At 41.1% G+C, this 15,553-nt stretch overlaps 1 protein-coding gene across 1 annotated transcript in view; it reads left to right on the forward strand.

The window, feature by feature from the left end:
- The window catches only part of LOC141575430 (uncharacterized), a 43,018-nt gene extending 34,892 nt beyond the window's left edge, over positions 1-8,126 (forward strand). The window contains exon 2 of the mRNA XM_074354547.1: positions 6,002-8,126. Coding sequence (XP_074210648.1) covers positions 6,002-6,133 — 132 coding nt within the window. The 3' untranslated portion in view covers positions 6,134-8,126. The remainder of the gene's footprint in view (positions 1-6,001) is intronic.
- Positions 8,127-15,553: the final 7,427 nt, after the last annotated feature.

Below are 15,553 nucleotides of genomic sequence, written 5' to 3' on the forward strand. Positions count from 1 at the left end.
TACCTCCTCTAAAAATAAATAAGTAAATATACCTAATTACCTCCCTGTCAAAAAAAAAAAATTTAAAAAAAAAGATAATTTAGCCCTTAGCTTCTGAAAAGTTATGTGAAGTTCAATGAATATGGAATAGTATGCTTTAGATCATTCCAGAGTAACCACATTAATCCCTGTGCATTAAATGAATGCTCCAGATAGCAAAGCTCTAAGACTATCTCAGAAAAGGAAACTTACACAATACAAAGTATCTAAGTTACTCCGGCATCTTTCTGAAGAATAAGGAAAGAGTGATCCAGGAGGTGTTGGCAGACTTCAGAAGAATAAGCTACCTCTAATTGCTAGCTGAATTCCTGAAATTAAATGAAATATGTGTAAATTATATACAAAGGTAAAAGATAGAGCTTGCTCCCCAGAATCTTCTCCACGTGGGGGCTTTCATTTCCAACCCTCCCTTACAGGATGCTCCCCTAAACGTCGGGGATCGTTGTAACCACAGACACAAGTACAAAAGCCATTTTTGGTTTACTTTCATAGCCCTGTGTGGATTTTAGGATTTCTTCTAACAGAAGCACTGTTTCTAGTCTAGCAAAAGAGATATATAGTAATTACAGCCTCAAAATTTTCTATTATCAAGTGAATTTTGTCAGAGGATAAAATGAGTTATATTCCCAACAAAATGCTGGCCAGTCCCAGATTTAAAAAAAGAAAATAGTCCACATTATGTATGTTTTCTTTCAAAATCAGACTGCACTGATCCCTGAACAGTTCTTGCCCTCGGAGTTACCTAGATGTTACCACAAGAAAACAGAAAAGGAAGAGAAGAGGAAGATGGCTGAAACCTTTACTTTCTTTTTGCTTTAACTTTGAGAGAAGCAGCTATTTTTATCTTGCTGATTTATTTATGAGACACAAGAAGAAAGCCTGTAGTGGAACATTCTTCTGAACTGGATATGAGCATCACAGAAAACCAAAAGGGATGCTCCGGTTAAAATAAGAACCAACCCAACCCTGATGGTGAATCACGGCTTTTGTCCCTGATGATGTTGTCTGAAGTGATTTCCTTTCTTGATTAGCTCCCATTCTCACCTGTTCTGTATTGCCTGGTCCCTGCCGAGCTGACCCTGGGAATACAGGTGTTTTTGTGAAATTTTCAATTCTGTTCCCTGCCACTTGGAGTTCAAAGTTTCTCTGAACTCCGTGGAGCTTTCTTGAGTCACATGCAACTTTTGGGGCTTTGAAATTTACCCAGTAAGGAAAGAACAAGGTTGTGGCCAGTACTAGATAAAGATCTGGGGATAATTGTGAGATCTTGTGAAGTCCATTGTATACAGCGTATCTCACAGATGTAACAGGAAGAACCCCATCTGACATCCACGTCCCCGGGAGGCTGCTCCATCCGCAGTCCAGAACGTATGAAAGAAAAAATACATCTCTTATTCACATATCGTTGCTGATTGGCTCTTTCTATGTCTAAGCCAATAAATAAATAAATAAATTTCTTATTTAGTAAAGCACTTCAGTGAGTTTCAAGATATGCAGATAATGGCCTTGTCTAGAGATAGGAAACTGTTCTATGAAATAGCTTAACAAGGACGTGTAGATCTTTAACTAACCCTTAGGGGGAGAGGATGGAGGGGATTTAATAATATGGTGAGAGATTGTGCCTGGGGAGTAAACATAGAAAACATGTTTCTGAGGATGGAGATGTACTGTTAAATCTGGGGGTTTTCTTTATCACCTGCTGTTATACAATTCCCCCATGCCCATTACTCCTAAACCTTCAGTAATTATGTGCTATACAATGTTATGTGCTGTGTGCCATGTGATGTCAGAGATGGATGGAAGCAAAGAAAGGACACACTAATGGAAGAATGGACACAAGGGTGAGAGACAGGAACTAAATAAACAGGCAGACGTAAGGGGTTCTGATTTAGACTCTGGTTTCCTTCATTGGCAGGCAAAAAAAGAAAAGAAAAAAAAAGGAAGGAAGGAATGAAGAAAGGAAAGAAAGAAAGAAAGGAAGGAAGGAAGGAAGGAAGAAAGAAAAAGAGAAAGAGTGAGTGAGTTAAGGAAGAAGGATGGAAGGAGGAAGGAAGGAAGGAAGGAGGAAAAAAGGGAGGAAAGAAAGAAAAAGAAAGAAAAGAAAAGAAAGAGAAGAGAAGAGAAAGAGAGGGAGGGAGGAAGGAAGAAGGGAGGGAGGGAGGGACCACTGCAAGGAAGGTGACACTCATCCTCAGAATCACACTGCATGTCAGTTTTCTCACAACAGTTAAGGGCAGTAAGAATGGGGAAAGTCATTAATAGCTGGACCCTAACAGTTGTGACAAATTCAGATGTCTCCTAAAATATCTGGAGTCAAACGAGGGGTGAGAAAAGAGGTCTCTAGGGATTAAGTGGGTCAAGTTAGAAATCTGCTGAGCAAGCAAGGCAGCAGGACGTTTGCACGCGCTCCAACTGTCACTCACTTCCAGCTCCGGCAGATACTAGTGCTGCTCACCGAAGTTTCCAGTTGTCTTCCTTACAGGAACAAGTGGAGATCGCGATGCCCCATCTTCTTGATGTCGGTCTTACCTAAATGACTTAATTTGGTAAACAAAATTTAAGAAGTCAAATGTGTAAATTCAGATATAAGCACTCTCTTTCCTTGTTTCCATGAGCCAAGAAGTGACTATTTCTAAGGAATGAAGGAGAGTTGGTCATCTGGAAAATCGCCTGACCCCTTAGCATACTTTACAAAGCAAAAAAAAATCAGCCTTTGTTGTTTGAAGCCACTGATACTTCGAGACTGTTTGTTACCAGGACAGAGTCTTGACTAACACCATTGCATGCACTTGCATGAATGTTGTTTTTAGAGACGCCTTAAAGTAGCTGCATGATGCACTTATCTTAGGCTTTAAGGACTTCTTCCCTGAGCATTTGTGAAACTTGTTTGAGAATTTTATTGTTTGCAGAGAGTATCATTTCCGTGTGCTTGATTCTCCTCCCAAAATATCATCTAAGGCATAGGTCAATTGTTGAATCAATGATCTCTCAATGCAAGTGTGTTGCACTGGAGGTATGTCCTTTTTTGAGGTATGGTTCAAGTGATCTATAACTAATTATTATTAATGCATAACTTTATGAATGGAACAATATTTTGAAAAATAAAATGGATTTAAGTTTACCATATAAAGGAAATTCTACTTCTTACATTCCAGTGTTGAATGGAGGTGAAATGTGTGGAAATAATGTTAATTCAAAGACCTAACCCGGTTCGATACATTGGACCACACTGCACATACTATGACCGTCATCTTTCGTGTCACGCAGAAAACAAATGCTGAGGCTTTCTGTCGCTGGTTGTAGAACGCCAAGGGTGGAAGAGATCTCGCACAGTTTTGTGACTGATTTTGTATTGTTTTCTCAACTGTGTGGTTGTAGTCACTTAACGGCCATAGAATGGGCAAAATTAAATTCCTACTGGGCAAGTGTCAGGCCCACCTCTTCCACTTCATAGAACATTTTCATTTTTGTTGACATGTAGGTCATCTGCATAAACTTTAATCTGAGCAGATGATTTACAGTTGGGAGAAAGATTCTACAGAACAATGAAAACTCCCCATAGGTCACACTCTGTCTTTAATGGGTAAACAAGTTCCAAAAAAGTGAAGAATTTTCTTAAACACAGAGTAAATTTTAAAGCTTGGATTTAAACTTAATTTTCTTAAAACACCATTCAGTATTCTTTTAACCAAATAATATTTAGTTCAGTAACAGCAAACTTATTTTGCCATTTTTGTTTTGTTTTGTTTTTCTTTACTTGCTATAGATTAATCAAAACCAGGCTGTTTACAGCCATGATTATCAGTTTAAAAAAGCTTTCTTTTTTTAATAAGTACTCTGATTTTACCTGTAGTACCAGGTAAAAGAAAGCTTAATTATTCTATTTTGACCTGTGGTCAAATAAATTTCAGGAAGTGTTTAGAAGGCAATGCAATGGACTGGAAAGAATCAGAGCTTTGGAATGCAAAGACACAAGGGAGCATCGACTCCCCAGCGTCCCAGCTTGGCCACCTGGATTGTTAATTCAGATTTTTCAGAATCATTTTCTCGTCCGAAAAGTGAGGAGAACCGTACCTCTCGCACATACGTGGAGTGAAGATGAGTCACGTCGATTTTCCAGCAGGGAGCCTTGGACACAGGAGACATCGCATGAATATCAAAATTTTCTTCTTCTCTTGAGTTTACCTTTGAAGATATCAACCCAAAGTACATCACCCCTTAGTCAAAGGCAGAGTGCCAGAGTGGTCAAGAGAAGTGGGTACAGGGCCAGCCTGCTGGAGTTCAAATGTGGCTTAAATACTTGCTTACCATTAGACCTTGGTCCAATTACTCAGCTTCACCATGCCTTAGTTTCCTTACCTGTAAAACGGGTAACAAAGACGTCAGCTGCATATAGTTATTATGACGGTGAAATCAATGTGTACGTTTACAGCCTTTATATTTGACAAAATATTGACTTGATAAATTTGATAAAATATTTGACAGATAATAATTAGTCAATATTATGGATTTTGTTGTTGTGATCATTAAACCTTCACAGTGTGTACAGCCCTACACTGATATTTGATGCAATATGGAAAATTCAGATATTTCCAACCCATTACTAGTATCAAAATCATTTTACAGAAAAGTACAAGTTTATTATGAGGAGTGGCTGCTTTAAAGCACTCTTGATCTTGAAAATACCTTGTTGATACGCTGGCATTTTTTTAGTCTATTGATTGTAATAAATAAATTACCATCCTAATTCTAAGCTATGGCTGATTTAAATGAAATAAAACAGGTTTTCTTTTAAAATATTTTTATTCAAGGTTCTGATGAATTCAAAGTCTGCATTAGTCCAAATTGACTTAAATTAGCCCTTCTTGGCACTCTCCTATAATTCAGTCGACTCTTCACTGCAGGAAGGAACCCCAGTTATGGAAGTTACATTGTGACCAAACACACAGACACACCCAGGAGATAAGGACCGGCCAAGGTGTCATCCATTCAAGTTAAATGATTTTGGGTTCCAGTCCAGTGAAATTCTGCTTGAAGCACAACTGTCTTGCCAATGTTCTCTCCTGTGATGAAAAATGAGAATCCTAGCCAGCTCTGGTCTAGAAACTAAATTAGAAATGAATTTAGAAGGAAAAAAAAACCTCACTTTCACTTCTGTAGGAGAATAAGGCCTTGAAAAGGAATTGACGCCTAGAAAACAAATATTGGTAAGGGCCTTTTATCTAGAAAAGCAAATACTGTTAAAAACATTCATTCATCTGAGTCTAAAATGTAATGTTAGCACTTTCAACACAAAGATCAATTTTATCCTTGATGTTCTTGAAAATTATCTTGGAAGCAGTGACAGCCTCCAGTTATGAAGATGCCTTCCAGCACAGCACCAACAGCCCAGCCCGCACATGCACCCCTGATTTTGGCGAAGCCATGTAACATTTTAATCATAAAACCGTATCTGTTTGCTTTAGAATTTTTATTAACAAGTAATGGAAAGAACAGCTCAGAGGCAGAGTTGGGTCTGTTTCCAAGTGTTAAGTTTCTGTTGGAGTCAGTGGACCTACACAGGAAGGAGGGAAGCGAGGAAGAGAAAAGAAACCTCATTAGAGTAAGAGGTAAACATAGGAAAGAAAACATGGGTCCCGGTGAGCTGTCGAATAGAAAGTAAGGGTTAGTGAAGGACAGGGACGTATTAATTTAACCTGCAGTCTTTAGGTATATCCCTCATAAAAAGCGAGTCATAAGTAGGAATGGACCCCTGTTCTGCTACTTACTATTTTTTTAGTGGGGGGAGGTAATTAGCTTTATTTGTTTATTTTCAGAGGACGTACTGGGGATTGAACCCAGGACCTTGTGCATGCTGAGCGTGCACTCCCCCACTTGAGCGATGCCCTGCCCAAATTCGAAGTACCACCAATGCCAGATGAAGGTAAGGCCTCTGGTATAAAGCACCCCTGCTGTCTTTCAGGAGCTTGCACTGCCTCGAAGGAGGACAAGTGGGGAAAGACAAACAGACTCTCCCTCCCAGGATCAGGAAATGCCGTCTGACCGAAAGTTCATGTGGAAACTGTTCTGTGTCATCCAGTTGATACCCGGCTAGAGAAACAAGAGCCAGTTGCTTTCTGAGTATCCCAAACGTTAGGCAACAGACCTGGACGCTGAGACCGCAGAGAAGTCATCAGTCGGGGAGAAATTCTGACAGATCACAAATCCTGAGTACCTACTTTGGCCGTGCCTTGTACTTGGTGCTTGTTCTGTAATGTAAAGGGAAATTTGTGTTTTGATGGAAAACTGTGTTTTCTAGAACACACTGTTTAGAGTTTTGAGGTTCTGATTCCATGGGAGCTATTTCACAACTCTCTGAGTTGTAGATAGCTGATAGCAGTGAAGCATAGTTTCTGCACACAGATGTAAATTTTTTGTAGCAGCAGTTCAACCAATTTCCTTAAGGTGGAAAAAGCTAACTTGATCTCCATTTTTATATTTATTTCACTCTTCTAGACCTATAAATGCTATTCTTCTTTAAATTCTTCTATAAATGGGTTGTGACATCTTATCTATTCTCTCATTTAAGTAATAAATAATATTTTAGCACATATTCTTTCTTTTATCTATGTGAGAGCCGTTTTTATTTTTTTGTGTGAGCAGAAATTTAGCATGAGATCAAAGAAAACTTAGACATACATTTTTCCAGCCCCATCAATCTTTAGGTAAGTAAATGAAGTCCCAAAGTGACTAAATGGCTTCTGTGAAGGTGCACAGCTGGTCAGAGCTAAGACCGGAACCAAGTCCTTCCCCCATGCTGATCCCTGCCACACTCAGAGTTACATGAAATAGCTTTTTCTTTTCTTTCTTTTTTTAGCTTAAGAGCTTATGTTTTTTGAGCTGTTTTAGGTTCACAGACAACTGAAGAGAAGTTTATATAAATACATTAATTAAATACAAAGATTTCTCATGTATCTCCTTCCTCCACGCATACATAGCCTCCCTCATTATCAACATCCCCCAACAGAGCGGTACTGACACCAGCAGGATCCTGCAGGTGCCCGTCCCCCCAACCCCTGCCTCTTATTTATAAAAATAACGTCTCCCAGGCCTCCTTGAGTTACAGAAGAGCAGGCTCAAGCCGTTGATGATAAAGACAATAGAGTCACAGACTCACTGACTGCTGCACATTCCTGAACTGATTTACAGATACTGTAACAGCCACCAGAGGGAAAAAGTAGCTGCATGATGACCAGATTTCTTCCCTAGCCTCTCCTTCAGTTAGCTTGCAGAGTGTTACCAAGGTTGTTGCCCCCAGGATCATACCCCTGCCCCTCCCTTGCATAGAAACCAATTACTCTTCTCTAAGTCTCAGGATGCAGCCGCAGAGAGAAGAAACAAGAACTGGTTAGAACCAACTAAGGCCAAGATGGTGGAGGATCTGACTTCCATTGGACCTTGAGCCTCATTACACTCTCACTGTAATATATCAGCTAAACGATGCACCCACCTGCGCCATGACAGCTGACAGTTGCCATGACCACTGGAAAAGCCCACGCGAGGATGGGAGAGAAGGCAGTTGGCTCCAGCACACGGGGAAGGAGATCATGATGGCAGAAGCCTCCCATAGAAGTCCACCTGGCCCGGCCCAGAGCTAGAGCCGTCTCAGTCAGCCCTCTTGGCTGACGGCTCCCCCTCCAGTGCCTTTTCCTCGCTCGAGCAATAAAGCACATTTCTTTCCTCTTCCTATTCTGAGCAATAAAGCGGCTTTTCACTTTGTCCCTCTGTATCTGCTGTGGATTCTTTCACAGTCACCAGCTCACACTTTGATGGCCTCCTAATTTAGGGGTCTCACTGTCTGCTAACAGTACCTTTGTTCCAACTGGTGAGCCTCTACTGACACATAATCACTCAGAGTCCATAGTTTGCATTAGGACTCACTCTGGGTGCTGTATATTCTGTGGATATATTCAGACGTATAATGAGGGTTATCTATCATTAGGGTACCCTACAGGGTATTTTCACTGCCCCAGATAGCTTCTGTGCTCTGCCTAGCCATAACCACCCCGCCACACACACGCACACACACAGCCACTAGCAGTCGCTGATCTTTTTACTGCTCCATTTTTTTTTTTCCTTTTCCTGAAGGTTATATTGTTGAAATTATACAGAGTGTAGCCTTTTCAGATTGGCTTCTTTAATTTGCTCTGTAATTAGCTTTTTTTTTTTTTTTAAGGCAGGTCAGTTTATAGTCCAAAGAATTGGTGTTAGATAATAATAAAATTTAAGGCAACCATAGACTGGTGTGTTCAGGAGCACAATATTTTGAGAGAGAAAGGAATTTTTCTAGCCATCTTTTCGTGTCTGAAATAAATCTTTCAAGGTGATACCTAATTCACTTATATGTAAACTTAGCTCTGTGTGTAGAGCAGAGAAAATGGCAAGACCTGAGAATTAACTGACAGTTTGAGAATCACTGGGAGCTAATAATTATGCTGGCTTCTCCTGATTCCAAAGTGCAAACATGCTTTAAACAGATTGCCAGTTCCCCCAGGGAAGAGAGAAGGAAATGGCTGGATTAAAGTCAGAAAGCAGGGAGCCAAAAAAATCTAGTATTCATTACCATCCCCATCAATGAATATTTATCGAGCTCCCACAGAGAACCTAGTATCAGGGCTCAGGAATTCAGAGAAGTAAATACAATTTACAGCAGTAAAAGTTCTCCCTATCCAGGGCTGCCACATGGCAGTGGGGAAGAGGAAGGGAGAGGAGAGAGCCAGGATCAAGCAGACTCTCTTTTCTTTAACTTTCAGAAAAAATTAAATCCTGCCCCAGTGTGGAGTTAATTTCTCTCTTTTTTTTTTTTGCTTGATTACCTGAAACTAAAGTTAGAGTCTTTTTTTTTTAACTTTAATATTTATATTTACTACACGTACTTTGCTATCTTTTAGAAACTTTCAAGTGCCTTTAAACTCTCAGGTTTGGTGGTATTTTGACCTGTAATGTGAAGAATAACAAAACGGTTGAATTGACAGATATTCCTGATACGAGACTCCCTTATGGAGGCTTAACGCTCCAAGGAATGTCACCTCGTAGGAAGACTTTCTTGCCTAAACAGGATGGTGTAACTCTGTAAGAGAGTGGCATTATGAATCTTATTTGCAAATTCTGTCTCTGAATTGGAAGAGTGTGTGACTTCTAGCAGTCTTAATTTGAAAGGATCACGAGTTTACTTCTGTGTGGGCAGCCACACCCAGGGATGCCTGCATGGCATTCTTGACAAGAGTATCCAGTTATTTCATAAAATGGGCTCCGTGACTTCTCATCCAGAAGTACCTAATAACGATGTAAATTGAGTTCATGCCGATGCGGGAAACTGCCCACACAACTGGTGTCCTTTCTGCGCAGACAAGGTGCATCTGGTGCTCTTGGGAGTCACCCAGGTGTCTAAAGTGATGCCTGCCTTCTTCATCATGCCAGTCTTCGGTCATCAGCCTCAGCTGACTCCTCCTGGGGTGGGACACTTGCTAGCCTCCGTCTCCCCTGGGCAGACATTGTTCCTATAGGAGAAAGGGAGGTAACACTGAGGTTTACTCTGATTTTATTCAATCCTGGCCAGCCTGTGTCCTCAATGGAAGGACACACTCAATTTGAGGAGAAAAACTTGCTTTTGGTTTCACATATGGCACTAGTAAACCAGAATTAAAACACTGTTCACAAGGTGCTTTTCCATGGAAAGGCCGCCCCAGAAGGAAATGTGCAGAACTGGAGGCTCTCTTCTGTATCAGAAGTGAGTGAAGAACAGAATGTCACAGTGTGGTCCACACCTCCTTCCCATCCTCTCTCCTCTTCCTGCTTGCTCTGATTCTGTCTCCATCCTCCTTTTCTATATTCCTTCCTCTACACCACGTCTCTCCACCTTGGAACTTGATAGTTAGAACAAGACAACTCTTTACTGTGGGAGACCATCCTGTTTATCAGAAGATGTTTAGCAGCATCCCTGCCTTCTGTCCACTAGAAGCTAGCTGCACATCCCAAAGTTGTGACAACCAACCAAGAAATGTCTCCAGATGTTTCCAAATTTCCCCTGGGGGCAAAAAATCTCTCCCAGGTGATAATCACTAACCTAAACCCAAATACATGTCTTCCAACTCTGCCATCACCAGCTGTATGATCATGGCCATGTTACGTCACCTCTCTGAGAAACAGTTTTAACATTTTAGTATTTGTGGAATTTTCTACACGACATCCCTCTTCATGAGGCCCTTTCTCTTGCCTGGGACCTACACTTACCTGTCAGCCGAGTGCAGGTTTTCTGCCACACCGTCACAGCATACACACTCTACACACTTTGCATACATCCCAGCCGACGTTGAATTTACTTTCCCATGAACGTGACTCTGCCTTCTCCTCTGAAAATTTCAGCAACATGCATTCCTTAGACGCTCCCTGAGTTTTGGGATAATAAATAAATGAGTTAAACTATAAAATGCTGAATAAATGATTGGATTCATGAAAGAATATATCAGTAATTTTAATGGCATGAATTTTCTCCACTTGACCAAAGTATTGTCCACTCTATAAAAGCACATTTTTTATCTCAAACTGTTACTTAGATCCAGAGATTGACTGAGTGAAAGGATTTTTAACTTACATCCCAGTTTTTCTTGCAGTGTTTTCTCCACATATCGAGGCACCCTTATTGCTGACTGTGGCGGATGTCACCTTACTTTCGATCTCACTGATACATATGGCCTATGAGTCCCCAGGACACTGAAGCCTGAGTATATAATAAAGGATTTGGATCAAATAATAACAGAAGCAAAAAAAAAAATCACATTGTTAAGATCTTACTGGTGAAAACACGGGAAGGATTATTTAAAAAGTGCCATTTTTCTCTCTGATTTATCAAATTATCACCACTGTCCAGCATTGCACATCATGATTCTTCTCCTCTTGCCTATCCCTAGGATAAATCTTTGCCTGCAAAATATATTTCTGATGAGTTTGTGGAGAAGCAGTTGATTCCATCGGGGCTTTTTAGCCTTAGAGGCAAGCATCACTTCCAGCCGTCCACTTCTGTCTGTCCCATACGACTCCCTGAGCCTTCACGTAGCTGTATCTTCAGCTGATAGATCATTTAAGCCAGAGAGAGACATCACACATTTTAGCGAATACTCAGTTTAACACATAAAGTTTTTCTTCTCAAGCATCAAATATAGATTCTTCACAAGCATCAAATATAGGCATGAACTATACATGCTTGAAATCGGCTTTCCACCTTGGGACCTTATGGTTTTAACATTTTAAGCTCTCATACGTTTCAAAGTTGAAAAATTGGATCCTGCTCTGGGGGTCTTAAAATTCAGAGACTTGGTTACCCACGAACAACCGGTGCTTCTCAATTATGTAAAAAGCCACGTACAGCCAAAGGGGCTCCCTTCTTGGGGGCGGGAAGATTAGCTCATCTGGACTGAGAATAATGCTCAGGACAACAGGGTCAGTGCTGAGACGAACGTGAGAACAGCATCCCCAGACACAGTGCGGGCTTGCTCATCAGCCTGGCCCTTTGCCTGTGGCGTCGTGGGGCAAGGTCTGTGGAGGAAAGACTGCTTTGGAGACGACTGATGAGCCATTTGTTGCCACTGGAGAAGACCTTGCTCACAGGAAATATGTCAACCACATACTCCTTAGTAGACAGTGTGGTTCTCATCATCATTATTATGTTGTTTAGAGTATGGTGATGGTTTGACGCATGAGTGTGTAGTATTATTGAAATGCAACTTATTGGTGATTTAATGCTATCTTTTTTTTATACTCAAGGAATATTCATTGGAGGAAAGTGACCTATGAACTGTCCAGTAATGCGCTGTCTTTAAAGAAAAATAATGTAAATCTCACTTGGTAAAAAGATGGATGAAAGTAACAGTGTGGAATTTTTGATACTATTTGGCCAGTGTCTAGGAATCATTCAAAATCTTTCCTAATTTCCTTTATGAGCCAAAGGACAAGCAAAACACTATTAAAAGATAGGTCATAACTAATACGCTGAATTATTGTAGACTGTGAACCCAGCCAGCTGGTCTCACTGTCCCTTAAATAAAAATTCTGTGTTTGTACTTCCCTCTCTTTCTTTAGAATTCTCTTCCCCTAGAATCTGTATTGATGGCTCCCTTATTTTCTTCTGCTCTCTGTTCAAATTTCATTTTACCCCTGGAGGCTTCTTTATCCACTGTCTATAAAATAAGAATGCTCCCAACCATGCCATTTCTGGCATTTCCTATCTTCTTTTTCTGTTTTATTTTTTTCCAGGAAAAAAAAAATCATTGTATTACTTATTTGTCTGCCCCTAGTGGGACGTGGGCTCCATGAGAGCAGTGACTTTGTTTCGTTCTCTGTTGTATCGATGACACGTTGGAGAGTGACTGACACTTAATATGTATCTGTTGAAAAAGTCAACTTGGTCATCAGTTATTCAGTCACATTAGAGTTGTCTCTTTCAAGGAATTGATCAGAACTGAGGGAGAAAACTTAAGTCATTTAGATGTTACGTTTTATGTTTAGACTCTCTACCAGGTCCCCAGACTTTTAATTAGAAGCCAAACTCCTTTGATAATGTTTTGATTGACTTCCAGAGCATTCATTTTTCCTTAATTTGATCAAATATTTAAGAAAATCAAGGAATCTCCCATAAAAATGAGGATTCCTGGATTATTTTGAGGATCTGAATCCCGACCTCTCATCTTCCAAATGGAGGAGTTGTCTGCAGCCCAGGTGAGGCTTGTGCATTGACACGAGGTGTGTGCTCTGGAGACCAGCACGACTGCTGACTTCCCGCTGTTTCTTGCATCTGGCCGCTTCCAAAGATGCTGTCGTCCTGGCTGCTAAAAGCCTTTAAAGTTGCAGTCTTCCCCCTTGAGTACTGCTGAGTGCTTTGCATAACCACTTAAGGAAATTAAGGACTAATCATAGAAGAGGCGGATCATCACAACTGGAGTTATCTGTGGCCATCAACACACCTTTAATGCACTAAACAAACAGCACTGAAGCAGGGTGAGCTGATCTGGGCCAGATGGTGGCCGGGCTTCTCTGGTTGTAACGAAGCAGAGGTAATGGAGTCAGCTAGGCAGCACTGGACACTTTTCCAACCTTCTTGAGCCGTCTCCACCCTCCTTCATTTAGCTCCTTTTAAAGTCCAGACATCCAAGCTCCGAACCCTGAATAGAGCTGGCATACAGCTCCTGAAAGGCTAACCCACGGTCTTTGTGCCCATTCCTGGGGCGTGTGTAGCGCGGTGAAAAGAAACATGACCTGGATCAAAACAACATAGAGTAAGCAAGGAGTAAGGAAAATTTCAAACTTACCAATTTGATCAAGTTAAAACTCTCTGCCTTGAATGTCGCAGCTATAAAATAATAACTGTTACTCACTGAGAGCTCAGTACATGCTATTCTAGATACTTTACACAAATTAACTCATTTTATCTTTGCAGCCACCCAGTGAGAGGTTAATTAACTAGGTCAAGACCCACAGCTAGGAAATGAGAACCAGGCTATAAACCCAGATATTCTGGCACTAGAGAATGTGTTTTGAACCACCACACACAAGATCATAACTCATGAATGTTTGTAAAAGTTCTTTTTTGAAAAATTTTAAAATGTGTTTTTTAAAAAAACACTGACTATGCTCTGTTCTCCTACAAATGGGCTCTGAGGGCTTGCTTGGAGGTTCGAGCAGGGGAGCATGGTCACCCCTAAACCCCTGATGGAAGAACAGGTCCTCCTTCATGAGGGACGCCTTCTTGGACCATGCGGGCCGACAGGGGAGGGGCTCCGCGGAGTGGTGAGGGACACCCGCCTAGCCAGGCGGAGCAGACAAGTCAGTCTTGGCGATCAGTGGGGTAACAGGTGTCCTCTCACATCCCACGTGAACAGTTCTTAGCAGAGCTCCTCACACAAGTTGTCAAAATAAGTCAGCTATTCTATAACCTAGAAGGATGAAGTCACAGTGTCTTTCTTCTCTTTTTTCCCCCCTCAGTATAGCCTCCTCTGCTCCATTCACAGCATCCTCAATGCTCTTTTCAAAATTCAAGTCTCCTCCATTGTCATTTCCTAAGCCAATTGTTGAACCAGAATCTCTCTCCACCTGCTTCTAGCTCATCTAACTGGGCTTCTATTTCATGCTGGTCTGCTTTCTAACCCCCTCATCCAACAACCTATCTGACAGCCCAGCAGCACCTGCATCCCCGAAATGGTCCTGCCAGGCCCTTCCCAATTTCTGCAGTCCTGCCCCCTAGAATTTTGTGTCCCATTTGGTAAATGAAATTCTGTAACTGGTCCAAGCTCTGTTCTGTGACAAAATATGCCAGGACACTATTAACAAAGCTAATGCAGAAACCCAGGGGTCCTACCTCCAAGATGCTCCGAGTCAGTGGTTAAAACGATTTAAAATATCAAGTCTAATCTTCCTCCCCACATGCTTGCTTATGACAAATGAGTGTACTATAATGCTGTGGGTTTTAGACCTTCTCCTTCAGAAGAATCTTAGACAACAGGGAGATAACAGATTTATTGCAGAAAAGAAGAGTCTTTGAATTATTCTATCATCTCCAAACTATGCCATTATTTTTTTTGTGTGCTTGATTTTTCTCACACAAAACTAAATCTATAGGAACCACACGTTTGTAACTGCTTCAGGCACCTCTAGAAGAAACCAGCAAACGCTTCCTCTGTTAATCACTGAGCTATGAAATCAACACGTGGTTTCTCAGTCCCACGGGCTGTGAGTCGTTCTGGGGACTGAGCTGTCACGAAAGGCTCCTTAGGGTGTGTTGTTATGTCTAACCATAGCCAGGTGCCAAAAGACGATCTGTACCGTTTAGGGGAACTCGATAATGTGGAAACATAACCTTCACACTGTGCGGACAAAACTGTTGAACAATAAAATCCCAGAAAAATTTTCCAGAAGGCACATTTTATTCACTTGCAATGCAACCAGGGAATTAAGGAATATTTTAGAATTGAACCCAGGAAGGAATGAGCAAAGACAGTCAGAAAGAGAGTTAGAACAATAGTGATTGTGGAAGAAGATAAATCAGTAAAAACCAATGGCCAGAGCCTTTGTTCAAATGCTGTGGTGTGACTATAACTCCAAGATGAGCATTTGGCAGAGTAACAAGTCTAAAGATTTTATAAAACAGGTTGAGGAAGACCAAAGTTCAGTTTTGTCCTAAGACTTGTTCACTGTTTTAATTCTCAGATGCTATGGGACAATGGCAGAAGGATACGGAGGCAGCAAGACTAGGGTCACAGTTTAGCAGCATTTGATTCAACAGTTGGGATTAGGAAGTGGGGCGTAGTTGGAAGCTAAGTTTTTTCAAGTTCATTGCAGAGAAATTATCGTCCTTAAAGAACATTCACAATTTACAAAAAGTAGTTCTCAAATTTTAATCATGTGAGGATATTTTGAATCTGGGGACAGATTTTCTTTCAGTTCTTTCCCCGTTATTTCTAAGAGAGTATGTGGCTGGAGAGGG

The sequence above is a fragment of the Camelus bactrianus genome, chromosome 28, assembly GCF_048773025.1.
Source record: "Camelus bactrianus isolate YW-2024 breed Bactrian camel chromosome 28, ASM4877302v1, whole genome shotgun sequence".
In the NCBI taxonomy this organism is placed as follows: domain Eukaryota; kingdom Metazoa; phylum Chordata; class Mammalia; order Artiodactyla; family Camelidae; genus Camelus; species Camelus bactrianus.